The 13492-nt window shown below is 43.2% G+C and overlaps 1 protein-coding gene across 3 annotated transcripts; it reads right to left on the reverse strand.

Moving 5' to 3' along the window:
- Positions 1–3052: 3052 nt before the first annotated feature.
- On the reverse strand, positions 3053–13254 carry kif7 (kinesin family member 7). 3 transcript variants are annotated; one of them, XM_034581307.1, is made up of 20 exons: positions 13110–13254; positions 10679–11071; positions 10259–10456; positions 9729–10128; positions 9274–9621; positions 8907–9099; positions 8642–8806; positions 8199–8351; positions 7954–8090; positions 7738–7850; positions 7468–7623; positions 7148–7353; positions 6734–6931; positions 6179–6304; positions 5538–5714; positions 5239–5454; positions 4849–5055; positions 4163–4361; positions 3898–4038; positions 3053–3783 (listed from the first exon to the last, which is right to left on the reverse strand). In XM_034581307.1, the coding sequence occupies exons 2-20, from the start codon at positions 11007–11009 to the stop codon at positions 3413–3415; spliced, it is 4035 nt and encodes a 1344-aa protein (XP_034437198.1). In that variant the 5' UTR covers positions 11010–11071; positions 13110–13254; the 3' UTR covers positions 3053–3412. The 3 variants fall into 3 exon arrangements, with proteins under 3 accessions (XP_034437198.1, XP_034437197.1, XP_034437196.1); XM_034581306.1 differs by having other exon boundaries at positions 3053–3786; XM_034581305.1 differs by having other exon boundaries at positions 3053–3800; positions 3897–4038.
- Between the last annotated feature and the right edge of the window lie 238 nt (positions 13255–13492).

The following is a 13492-nucleotide window of genomic DNA, read 5'->3' on the forward strand; positions in this document are numbered from 1 at the left end:
GTCAAATAAACTAAAGTTACCAGAGAGAACGGTTTGTTGAACTTTCGTTTGTTTAAGGTGAAACATCTGGAATTAAAAAATTAAATGATCATTATTAGAATTAACTTATTTCGAGTGTCTCCATCTAAAAAGGTTAAAAGAAAAACCAACACACATTCTGTTTCTGAATGAAGCTCTAATTTAGTTTATCAAGTATTCAATATATAACATGACTCCTATAATTAAATGTGGTTTGTGTGAGGAAGAACATCAGGCATATGTATTGTTTTCCATTCTTACATGTATATAAGTATAAATACAGATGAGGTGAGTGAGGATATATATTTCTGACTCTGTGGCCTCTTGATGATAAAGTGGTGATAGATGAGTTTTTAATCTGTTAACCCAATGTTTAAAAACCTCTACAGAGAGGGTGAGCATTTCTGACTTTAGTGCCCCTCGGTGGTGGCACAGAGAAAGAAACCATTGCACACAGAAATGCCCAGTTTCATTCATGCTAAGGCCGAGCAAACATTTCCTGCGGGAGCGTCTCAAGGGACTTTGGGGGCGTCAGGCAAAATTCATCAGCAAAGACATAAGCACAAACACACACATGGCTAATAGTAAAGTAGTTACGTTTAGGTGCAAAACTTCCACTATAGGGCACATCATAAGCTGTTTTCTGACATGAACTGTGGAACATGTCTAGAAAACTGGACATTTTCCAGAGTTTTCCTTTCATGTATGAGGAACTTATGAGGAGATTTTCGGAGTCAGACGTGTCGACAACAACAGGGAAATCTCCGGAGTGTTCAGGTGAGGGGCAGGACATGACGTATAAATTGTGCATGGTTTTGTTAAAGCACCTCATCGGCCCTTATCGACAAAAGCTCTTTCCAAGTTGACATCTTCATCAATGACTTATACGCGTGTGGCTCCTATTTTTCACCCTGAGCTATTTTGGTCCTTTTTATTTATTTCAGTTGTGCATCCCTTGAATGTTAGAAATGTCATGAACGTCCCCACTCACGCGCCATGAATTCTGCGGACGTTTTCCTCCTGAATTTCCACATGAGCTCACTCGGACAGTATCCTGTGTTTGTCCGTCTTCCAGTGGAGGGGAAATGTCCACTGCACCAACAATCTCAGGAGATTATCCGGAGATCGTTTCACGTGTCAATACGCACACATTTAGTCATTCTAGTCTTCAACCAAACCTGTAAAACCACAAATATTTGTCACAGGAAGCTATAACACGGGGCCTCATTAGGGGGTTTACAACCATGGTGTCTATAGCAAATGTAGAAATTAAGAGGGTTCTGACTAAATTAAATATAATCAGTCGTTCTCCGGTGCATCTCTCAGTTTGGGGCCCCTTAGCAAAGGCCTGCTTTGCCTGCCCTGTTGCATCGTCCCTGATTTCCCACACGTCAGCAAAGACAACCTGTATTTACACTCTGTTCTCCTTTTTAATTGGTGCACCGCTTACATCCTACAGCACATACAGAGTCCAGCTGATCACATGTCTGTGCTGGCAGCAGGGAACAAGGTAGACACAGTATGGAAGCTCTCTCATTAAGACTTGGCTCTGCAGTACCACTAGTGATCAAAAACTCTACAGTTATTTAAGACCTAACAGAGCCACAAGAGAACAGTTTCCCTGGTGAAGGTTATACACCATCCAAATGATTATACTCAGAATAAAGCAAACACTCTGCAGGTGTATATCTGCTTCACTGAGTCTCAAGAATGAATTTCAGTTCTCTCTGCAGCTTGTTCTCTGGTGGTTTCTCTTTAAATTTAGACTTTATACTAATTTATTCTCACCAAGAGTCTATACCCTTAAAATTATTTTCAGCTCCTCTGAGCAGAAAAGTGTAGCTCGGATCAATACCCGGCTTTACTTCAAGTTCGATAGGTTGTTTTATTTTCTGGACAGCATGAAGCAGTCAGGACCTTTCTTGTTAGTTTTGATGCGAAGGAGTGAAGTTGAATTTATCCTTAAACCACAAATAAACTACTAACAGTATTTTAATTTGTATAATTATTGTAAATGCTCCTTTTTAAAACTGGCAATATTTTTTAAGTCTGGTTGGTGTTTTAAATGGGCATCAATTTTACACACAATCCCTCTGTTAAGATTCAACTCATGAGAAAAAACTGAGGATATACCACCCTCTAGTGCTCGGTTTTGGCAACACTACCTCACTGTCTCTTGTATTCCTACATTATTGAGTTCAGGATTAGTTTTGATACAGTGTTGGAATAACTTGGATGTTTATGCAGATCAGAAGACTTGATATGTACTGCACAATGACACAGTTATCGCCATAGATCATATTAATTGGCTGCTGGTAACATTAGGTTAATGCTAAACCTTACATTCAATAGTAGTAATGGTGGTGATGGGTCTACTTTTTAAATTAAACTAGCTCTCTATACCAGGAGGTCTCAAAGTCATTTATCAGAACAGTTTAAATTAGTTCCTATATTTTCAAACTTTGGTTGATTTTTCTTCTGCAAATTATTTTTAAATAAAAGTTTGTATTGGCAAAGTAACATTGACATTGTGCCAAATCACCCATCAGCAATTTCTTTTGAAAGGGCAGTCAGGGATGTACAAACAACTCTCCCCTGATTGTTAGCCTTAGATTTAATTTTTAACTGTTACATATGTTGTATTGATACGTGTTTGTGTCTCCTAATCTGATTTTAACGCTTGGTTTGCCTTAATTATTCATGATGTATTGTAGGGTGTCCTTGGGTGTCTAGAGGGGCACTGAAAAAAGCTTATCCTTTTTCCACCTATTATTTCTGAGTAAAGATATGAAGTTTTAATTGATGGGCATCCAATGTCTCTCATCTTCCCAGTGGGAAAACCTGTCTTAAATCACCTGATTCAAGGGATTTCACTTATGTTTACCCTACTTTGCTACAGTGTATTACTGAAATAGATTTCAATGATTAATTACTTTATTTCTTTTGTGGTTTATATTTTCGAGCGGTGTGAGATAAAATGTTGTGCATTACGTTATCTGGAGTTTTTTGTCTGCCACTGAAAACACAAGCCAGATGAGTGTGGAAGGCAAAAACAGTTTAATATAAAATATTTTAAAGGTGAAAAGACGCGTACTTATTAGAAAAAAAAGAAAAGAGAATGTCACATTGTAATAATGTAACTAATTCACGTCTTAATGACTTTCATGGTTGCTAAGAATAGAAACATACAAATGACGGTATGAAACGGAAACTTAAACTTTACCTTAGTGAAAGTGCTTCTTGTAAAAATCAGTGGATTTCTGTTTTTAATACAAAACTTTATATACAAGAATAAAAACTGTAATACAAAGACAAAAAGTGGACAAAACAATATTTCTGAAACCACAGAACAAAATCTAGGTGATTGGTCGTAAAAGTAACATTTTACTAAAATTCAGACAGGGTTCTTCCGTACGTCGATTAATGCATTGTTTGAGTTCAGTGGTCCGACGTTGAGGCTGGGGCGACGTGACTCTCGGCGAGATTTGACCACAGGCAGGGATGTCTGCCCGACCCAGGGCCCCGTACCAGTTTGAACTACACGGTTAACCGAGACGTCCCCAGCCGGTTGAAGCCACAGTTCATCCATGACTGCAGGCTCCTCTATAGGTAGGGAAGAGCGCCGCCATGTGGACGGGAGCGGGGTGTTTACCAGCTCACGCATTTCCTCCCTAGACCTGGGAGTTTTGTCGGGCTGGCCCACGGTTCTGACCCCTGGGCTGTCCTCGGGGCAGCGAGTCAGCTTCTCCATGCTGCAGACGCTTGCTGCTTTACCATCAGATGAGAGACAAGGCAAGTCAACAGCGTACTCAACAAAACAGGTGGGAACACAGAGATCTAATGGCAAAACAGGCAGATTTAACATTTACATATATTTACCTTTAGCAGAACCACAGAGCTCCCTCAGCTTGTTGCTTAGTTCCACATTAGCAGCCTTGAAGTGGTTAAGCTCCTTGCTGAGGTTATGGATCCATCCCTCGTACTGCCGCTGCCTTCCTGCCAACCCCTCGTCCATTTGCTCTGTCAGGGTCAGAGAATACAAACATTAAGTTACACGAGTACTAGTACTTATTAGTTCTAACAGCCGATTATGGAAAGAATTTGAATCTGTTATCAAATCATTATTTTGTCAATATCCATGCACCTCGACACTGCTGCAGTAAGAGCTGCACACTCTTCTCATGTTCCTTCTGCTGTTGTGTGAGTCGGCGATCCGTGTCGAGTTGTGTGCGATCGAGGGCATTCTCCAGCCACTGCACCAGTTTCTGCTGCTCGTCCAGTTGCATTTCCAGCTCAGCCAGGGCTAGCTGCAGCTTTCGCTCTTCCTCACGCAGAGTCACCACCTGCATTAAACATCCACATCAACATGAGAATGCAAATGTCAATTGCTCCGGACATTTTCCACAACATTTCCTAACAGCCCCCTAGTGAAATATCCAGAACATGAACGAGTGGGCCCACGTGAAAATGGTGTTGATGTGCTGCAAACAATAACTGCCTTCCGCCCCATTATTTATACGTCAAGTCCTGCCTCATGCGTGCTCTATGCAGACATCACCCTGTTGTCTGAATGTTCTGGACATTTTCCTGTTGTTCTGAACGCATCTGACAATCCTCTGCTGAGTTCTGCGGAAAATGTCAAGACCCAATTTTCCTGACATTTTCGTTCATGCCTGAAAATGGCTTATGACTAATAAGGATTTTGTTTAATACGATTGATATTGTAACCAACAAAAAGTCTTGTCTAACAAAGTAGAATATTGCATTTTGGATGACTGAAATGGGTGAACATGGTAAAAGAAAAGTCGAATGTCACACGGAAGTTCAGACCTTGTCAAAGTACTTGCACAGCAGGGCTTTGGTCTCAGAGCCAGACAGATAGCTGAGTTTGGCCATGAGGTTCATCTCCCACTGGGAGAGCATGCTGGCAGAAGCCCTCAGCTGCCTCTGTCTTTGACTGATGGCCTCATTCTTGTACTCGATGGCTGCATCCAGAGCCTCGATTGCCTCGTCCAACTGGAAAAGCGTTCGCTCCTCCTGAAAGAGCAGACACAATCTTAATGATAATGTGAACAGACAGCTAATATTAGAGTTTCCAGTAAGGTCTAATTAGTGCCACGGTCCTGCCAGCCATAATTACCATAATTGCTAAGTATTTTATCTCTATCTCATTCTGAGCATAACACATTCAAATGCTTGATCTCCAGAGTAATATCTGACCTCAGGGGAGATCAGGTTACCCTGCCGCAGCTTATCGTCCAGCTCAACTCGCTGTTTGAGCAGCGAATCTTTCTCTTGCCGGAGGTTGGAGATCTCTTGGCGGATCTGTTGCGAATCTTGAGCGCTGCTGCTGCGAAGGAGGCCGTTCCTCTCACTCAACTCTCTCTCAAGGGACTCAATTCGCCCTGTTAGCGTCACCAGGTCCTTACTCAGGGCCTGGTGAGAAGATGAAAACAAACATTCAGTATTTTGCCAGTTTCCCATGACTGCTCAAGTGAGTGGTTTGAGTTGATTGATACCTGACTGGAGCGGAGCCGCTTGGTCTCCAGTCCGCTGCGTTCCTGCAGCAGGGCTTCTTTCTTCGCCAGGATCGTCTCTCGCTTCGTCAGCTCTCCTTCCAAATCTTCTAGTCCTCTTCTCTGTTCCAGAACCCGCTCCATTTCCTCATCAAGCCAGCGTTTTTGTTCTTCAATCTTCTGCTCATTGGTAGTAAAGCACACAGGAAAGATAAAGTGACAAAGTCAGGAAGTGAAAATACATTTAGCACATTTTCATCAATTCTCAAGAACTATGTAGATTCCATATATTATATTACTTCTACTGACAATAGATTAAAAAGCTTGTGTATTTGCACTGTATTTTCATGTATCACAGTATTTTCAATGCTTAAAAAGGTGAGTCAGCTCTAATAAAAAATACTTGGTTATCACGTGCAATTTAAAGTCACATTTATCACCATGAACACGTAATAACAGTATTCTATTATTACTAAGCTGAAATATCTGTTTGTCAATTTCACAAAACACTGCAATAAAATGAAATGACTTCTCTTCAGTGGATCATGTGGTGATGAAGCTAGCAAATGGCTTCACACTAAACTGTCAGGGGGGGCTAATTTTTTATTAACACTGCACTATTTTAAATAAGAAAATTGTTAGACCTGTTGTTCTTCCAATGAGATGACTGAGCCGTTGCTGCCACTGCGCCTCTGCCTCTGAAACGCAGCAATCTCCTCCGTTTTTATCCTCAGGATCTTCTGTTGCTGCTCGTTCTTTATCTCGAGCTCCTGCGGTGGAGGCAGGGGAGAAGACCAAATGAATTACAGGACGATGACGATGAAGATAAAAGGAAAACTAATTCTATAGAAAGCAAATAAACGCTTTTGGCACTAATGTACTGTGATATTTATGGTAAACTCCAACAATTACAGGCAACTCTGACAGAAAGTTCTTTTAAGCTGAGAGCAGCTTAGTAATCAATGCTTCTAAGAAAACTCTCAGTAAGAAACCTTATGTTGAAGCCAAATGGGATCTGTCCCATCTCCACTAATACATTTCCCATCAAATTAACAGCTACATCAGTGTAGGATTGATTATCTACTAAAACCGAAGCATTGGGTGGTGATATACATTTCTTAAATACACTAACAGTGTTTGTTTGATCATTAAAAACATGTACTGATGCTGCTCTGTCAGTGTGTTCTCTTCAGTGCTACCTTGACTCTGTGAGTTCTTCGTTGCATCTCGGTCTCTAGACGTCGTTTCTGCTGACTTTCCTCACGCAGCCGCTTCTGTAGCTGCTCCTGCTGCTGCCTCATAGACTGCACACTGCGCTCCAGCTCCAACACGCGGCGTTCGTTCTGTGCGGGCAGGTTAGCTAGACGAGCAGTATCCCGTTGACGTTGACTTAGAACCTACAGCACCACCATAAAAATGTTCAAGTGCAAGAACATTAGGGTCAGAGTAGAAGTGCTGCTTTGAATCATATATCAAGGGATTAGACATTAAGCAGGAACCTGGGTTTAAAATTGTATCTTTGCAGCACAGAACTATTGAAGGCCACACAATTTAATTTAACATGGCTCTGTTGCTGATGTGTTATTAAGGATTAATAGGTATGACAGTCGAACCTTGACTTTGCTCTGAGCAGCAGCTATCTTCCTGCGACATTCCTGTGCTCTTGTGTTGTCCGTTGTGCTGATCTCTCTCTCTTGTCTCTCTAGATCCTGCAGCTGCCGCTGGGCCTCCTGCAGCTCCTGTCGAGCCTGCACAGCTTCACTCTCCAGAGCTGTGATCTTATGGCTATACTGCCTGTTCAGGGCCTGAGCATCCTTACCTGAAAAAATAACAAGAAAACAAAGGCAAAGATTAACAATTGGCTTAAAGAAAACAGAGACAAGGCTATATTTGGAAAAGGTTCAGCTAATAAAACGATAATGCGGATAGATACCTGTTTTGACCAGCTCCTTGATGAGTTCTTCCTTCATGCGGATGGTGACGGACAGCTCGCGGATCTTCTGCTGTGCCTGATGTAGCCCCCAGTCTGAAGCGCCTTCAAAACCTTTCAAGCTCCCGCGTGCCGATGTGTCCCCAGAACTGGAGTTGGCTACACGGTGATCAGAGAGTAAACAACAGCTCAGCCGGGAGGTGTAATGAGGAAGCAGACAAGGCTTTGTGGCAGTAATTGAAAGACAGGCACATCAGACAGTTCTACACTTACATGCTTTTCTGGTCAAACACATGTGCTGAGGCAGCTGAGATGCTGGACCTTTACCACCAGCTGTTAGTCCTCCAAACAACACCTCCCTTTTAGTCCAGGTTAGATTCACCTGCCTGAGACAATCACTAGCATTACATCATAGGCACTTTAAACATGGCGCACTGACCCTGAATCCTTTGAAAGTTGTAGGTTGTGATTTCTATAAACACAACATACTTGCGTCTCTCTTGGCAGAAGTTGCTCTCTTCTTCTGTGTCCGACATTTCTGCTCCTCCTTGGATCCCCAGCTCCTCAAAGAGGTTCCCATCGTGATCACCACCAGGCCCATTACCGATGTAGCCCACTGGACTCATCTGCGACCACACACATACACCCACAGGTTGACAAAGAAGCAGGCTGTGATATACTCTGTAAAGTGTGTAAAAATAGTTTACTCTAGTCTAGCTCTACTGGTTGGTTACCTGTCTGAATGTGACTCCATTCTGACTCTGCTGCATGGAGGCAATAGGGGCAGTGTGTGGCCGGGATCTCAGGTTAAGGCCCACCAGCCCTGGAGTGGACAGCTGACACTGCAGCTCTGCGATCAGGTCCTGCTGCTCCTGCAGCTTATCACTCTGAGGCAAGGAAAACAATCACATAAGTTAAAAGATATCCTAAGGCTAAAAAAGGTTCAAATAGAATGCACAGAAAACAAGTGTTATGGCAGCTTTCCATCAGGGAGAATATCTGTATAATGTGAAGTAATTGATTATCTTTAATCTTTGCCCAAATCTTTAAAGAAGCCATTGAACATTTAAATTTAACTTGGTTTTTGCTCAAAAGAAAATGGAATAATGTTGGTCCAATTCAATTGCTAAGCCATGGTTCCTACGTATGAAAACATTAGAATAAGAGTGTGTTTGACCTGCTGCTTGTATTGTTCCATAGCATCCTCCAGAGCAGCTAAAAAGTCTGTGTTCTCTGTCTCCAACCGCTGAATCTGGGCCTGAAGCTGAACACTGTCCTCATTCTCTCCACCTTTCTCAGTTTCATGCTCATGACTCCAACTCTCCTCTTGAGCCTCTGGATCCTGCTCATAAAAAACATTTATAAACATATCAGTAAGGAACTTAAATTCCTAAAAATTCTTCTAATTACTGTCTAAATATTTGAGAGTTTAAGAGACTAACCTGGTTCCTCACAGTGGGCCTTCCCCTCCTCAGTGCAACACTTTCCTCGGTGGAGCTGTTCTCGATACCACTGTCTGGTCCTGAAGCAGTGGTCAGTCGGCTCTGTTCCTCCTCCACTGAGCACAGCCACTCCTTCACCTTCAAACCCTGTTCTGCACTCAGAGCCCCTTCACTCTGCAGCTCCCGCAGTAACCTGTGATGTATCAGCAACATTACAATGGAGTGAAATTAAGTTAAGAAATGCAGCATATATATATATATATATATACTAACATTCTATTATTCGTTTTTTTTAAAGACGTTTCAAGAGTAGTTAAACAACATGACAACAAACTTCATGTATTTTGATTGATGAATGAACTTTAACCTGTAAGCAGTGTCCGTGCAGGTCCGGTAGTGAGCACTTTGGGCCTGCATTCTGCTGATCTCTCCCTCTCCGAGTCGCGGCCTCCTGTTTGGATCAGCGTGAGCGATGATGCGGGTCTCTGAACGGTGGCGGTTTTCGAGGGCTCTGCGCAGGGCCTTGATTTGTTGCTCCAGCCCTTCTACACGATCGGGCTCACGCTTGCAGTTGACAGTGGCCTTGTTCTGAATGTTTCTTGCCCTCGTGGCATAGTTCAGTGTATTCAGACTCTCATCAAAGTCTGAGGAGGATGGGCTGATGCAGGCAATCATCAGTGTTTTTGAATTTCCTCCTAAGGAATCTTTTAGGATCCTAGAAGATACAAAGATTATATATATCAAACCAAACTGACATTTTACACCAGATCCTGTATTATGTTACGGTATCTCATGTGTCTGATCAACTTAATAAAAACGTACCTTGTGATTTTAGAATCTCTGTATGGTATGTGAGAGCCTTTCCTCTTGGGGTCCCCCAGCGCCCCGATAACATTTCCCAGGGCCAGCAGTCCGCTGTTAATCTGGATGCTCTCCTTCAGTCTCTCTCCAGTGTTCCCTGTCCTTAAAATGCGCTCTGACCCTGCCAGGTCAACGAAGTGGAATTTGGAAGACAACATTTGTGGTCCAGACGTTGCAGTGGCACCGTAAAGGCGTGAAATCCCCCGACGTTGGTCCATGTACACTGTAAAAATGGTGTGTGACCGGCTGGAGTTTGGATTCATCTGGGTTGCGCCCGTGTGCCGGGCTGTGTTTCCTGACTCTAGTAAACTCAACACCTCATCAAGACCCTCCACTTCACACTCTTTTACGCCACACAAAACTATGAAAGCACACACAGATATAAAATGTAAATACATGCATACACCAACCATTAACAATTCTCACAACCGCAGAAATGTGCTCATAAATAATACATGTAACAGCGGAATGAAAATATTAGTATTCTATACCAATGTTGCCTTTATCCTCTCGGATGTGGATGTCCTTGCTGGCCGTCTCGACCTCCAGTAAGTCATTGAACTCCTCTTTGTAGACCTCCAGGTAGGACACTCGGACAGAGAAGTCTGTGAGGTCATTTTCATCCAACAGCTTGAAGACATCTGCAACAGCCCTTGGAATGATACCCTGCACCTCATCTCGAAAGGAACCTACAACACAATTTAAATACAAATAATTACATGCAACTGGTTTGGACAAGTCACATTGATGTCTTCTTATTTTCTGGTCTTATCCAATGCAAAATGCCATTGAATAGGAAGGAAAAGGGAAAATATCAGCTCAAATTTACGCTGATGATGAAAAACACTGTTGGAACCAAATATTTTGAAGTAGACAATGTAGGAAGAGCAAAAAAGAAATCAGTAACTTACAAATATTAGCTTCTCCGATGGTGTAGGTCTTGCCTGAGCCTGTCTGTCCGTAGGCAAACACTGTAGCATTGAACCCTTGGAAGAAGGCGTCGATGAGTGGCTGTACAGACTCAGAATAAACCTCCTCCTGACAGCAGGATTCTTCAAACAGGAAGTCACAAAGGAAGTGTCTGTCATGGCCCAGGGTGACCCGGCAAAGTTCAGTGTCCACAGTGATACAGCTCTCATGGCAGTGTAGAAGCTCTTTAGGCAGCAGGGGGCGCACTCGAACAGCTACTTGCACTGCAGAAAAGTCCCCTCTGCCTTGGCCACCAGGCACTTTAAGAGACATCTCTGCTTCGCTGTTGGAGCTCTTCTGTTTTCTTCTGTTATGTATTGTTCATCTTTGGACCACAACATCTTACATCATCTGGAAGAATGTAATAAGACTACTAGTGAGGAGGTGACTGATGACATGATAATACAGCAAACCAACCTAGTAGCTCAAAACACACTTTTTCTTGATTTTTTGAAGGCAGAAATTGAAATGAGCCCTAAGGCCCCCAACAAACTTACAGTGTAAACACGCGTAGGCAACCGGCTGCATCGTAAATGTTATTGTTTACGTACGTGTTTAGGTACAATGCATGTTAAGGGAGATTTCCAGTAGAGGGCACACAACAGAACTCCAACTAAAGATTGCCAAGAGCACTGCTCCATAAACTCAAACCGATCTATCTTCTACTTCCAGATTTGCATAAACACAAAGACAGATAGCGAATCTCGAGTAGCTACAAATTTGGTGATGATAAAATCAAGACAGAAAATTCGACGATTGCGCATTCCTAGGTGGTATGTCAGATCCCCAAATTAGACACGTCGTGAAAATTGTGAGAACGGCAAAAGAAAACTCTACGTCCCCATGTGATGTGTCCACTGACTCTATCAAGGACTAATTTCAGCCGTGGCCTGGATGAGGGTATTGCAACTTGTGTATACATTGAGATAAATTCAGAGGACTTGCACCACCTATGCACCATACTCGAAGCAGCCTTCTTGCTCACTTGAAGTCAACAGCAAGTACATTCCGACCCCTAGGGCCGATTCATGGCTCTGCATCGAAGGAACGTACGTAGCCTACGCACAGGGCGTACGCTGTTGTGAGCATTCATTGTGCGTGGGTGTGTGTCATTCTGCAATTACACCACCGAAATGCTAGTGGTCAAAGAGATTCTACGCTGCTGTGATGAGTTGCTTCCGGTTTCCGATCCGTTTATTTACGAATCCTCTGGCGTCTCTGTTTACTTCAGAACAGTGGGGAGTGTTGCCATGTTGGAGTAAGAGCAGATAGATGTTGAAGAGCAATTACATTTTCTTAAAGAACTGCAACAAATACTGTCTCCCAGAGTGCCATGCTGCCAAGCTCTTGTGATCGGAGTCATCTTGGCTCGTGGTTACATTTTTGGGGAGCTGCATGTCAGGGTACAGCGTAGGGTTCTCCGTAGGGTACACGCCATAGATTCAACGCAGGAGCATGAATTGGGCTTTAGGGTGCTGAGGGTACTCAAGTGTGTGTTCATAGAGTCATAGTTACACCCAGTAACTACTGTTATGATGTGTTATGAGTCAATGCTCTGTCACAAAGAGGCACAAATTTAATTCAAACAATAAACCGCTGCAGTGATGAGGTCTGATCAGGATGTTTTGGGTGAACCTCTGCTCCTCCTCTCACAGCAGCAGGACACAAACCTCTCTGATCCATGCTCGGTAAAGATAGTTCTCACCACCTGGATTGTCTCCTGCGTCACTATTTACACTTTGGCACATGCAGCTCTACGACATTCACAACAATGAATCAGTCTGAAAACTGAATGTGGGATCTCTTCATAAAGTTACGTTATAGTTAATAACGTTAGTTGAAAGTCGTCACTCGTCTTCATTGTAAACAAATAACACAAACAACGACTCTGACTACGATCAGGAACGCGACACGACGTTTATCAACGTGGGGAACCTACTTGTTCTGTGTGTAAACTTTGTCTGCACACACCGAAGTGTTCCGAGGTGGTGTAAACTTATTTTGAGCATGTTAGCAGGGTAACGTTAGCTAGCCACCGTTACCACAGTGTGCCAAAGTCACCAGATAAAGATGGACGCGTCAGGAACCGCTACCCGTGGGAGGAAAAAACACACAAATGAGAGAAAACACACAAGTGTCGACTTTTCTAAAGCTCCTACTACGAGAAGTTCCCCACGTTATTACACTTGCTCGTTAGGCTGCATGTTTCCCCCAGATAACTTCGGCTAAGCTAACGTTAGCACTTAGCCAGGCAGCAGTCCGAACAACAAACCACAAGATGAGGATGAGGCTGGACACCGACACCCGGAGGAGCTACTGACCATCTGGATCCACTGACCGGGTGAGTGGGTGTTAGTGTGAGAAACATCTTACTTTCTGTGAGGCAGCAGCAGCAGCAGCAGCAGCTCCATGGGTCCAGCAGAACACTGGAGGGGGTTCAGGAGGCTGGAGGTTGAGGGGGGCAGCTGGAGGGAGGAGCCCGAAAGTTTGGGCTGTGTTTCGGGTTTGGTCTCGGAGGAGCATCGTGGATGAGGAGGCTCAGTACAAAGAGGTTTTTAAACATTGATCCACAAAGAATCACAGTATCTGAACATTCCTGTGCTACATTTATTAGTTGAATTCCGATACCTCATATTCTGCATTTGTTTCCCCTGATGTTACTCACCTATAAATCAGCAATAAAAATAAATCTTATGATTGAGTTTAATCTTCACACGGAGACATTGACCCTGACCAGGGGCCCTGAAATAGTCTTA

The sequence above is a fragment of the Hippoglossus hippoglossus genome, chromosome 3 (assembly GCF_009819705.1).
Source record: "Hippoglossus hippoglossus isolate fHipHip1 chromosome 3, fHipHip1.pri, whole genome shotgun sequence".
Lineage (NCBI taxonomy): Eukaryota > Metazoa > Chordata > Actinopteri > Pleuronectiformes > Pleuronectidae > Hippoglossus > Hippoglossus hippoglossus.

Excerpts from the sequence above, each read along its gene's own strand:
- kif7 (XM_034581305.1), bottom strand. The coding sequence starts at position 11,009 with ATGTCTCTTAAAGTGCCTGGTGGCCAAGGCAGAGGGGACTTTTCTGCA. Across the intron at positions 8,091-8,198 it reads ATGGAGTCACATTCAGACAG|ATGAGTCCAGTGGGCTACAT; the intron begins GTAACCAACCAG and ends GTGTGGTCGCAG. Across the intron at positions 6,305-6,733 it reads GAAGAACTCACAGAGTCAAG|GAGCTCGAGATAAAGAACGA; the intron begins GTAGCACTGAAG and ends CCTCCACCGCAG.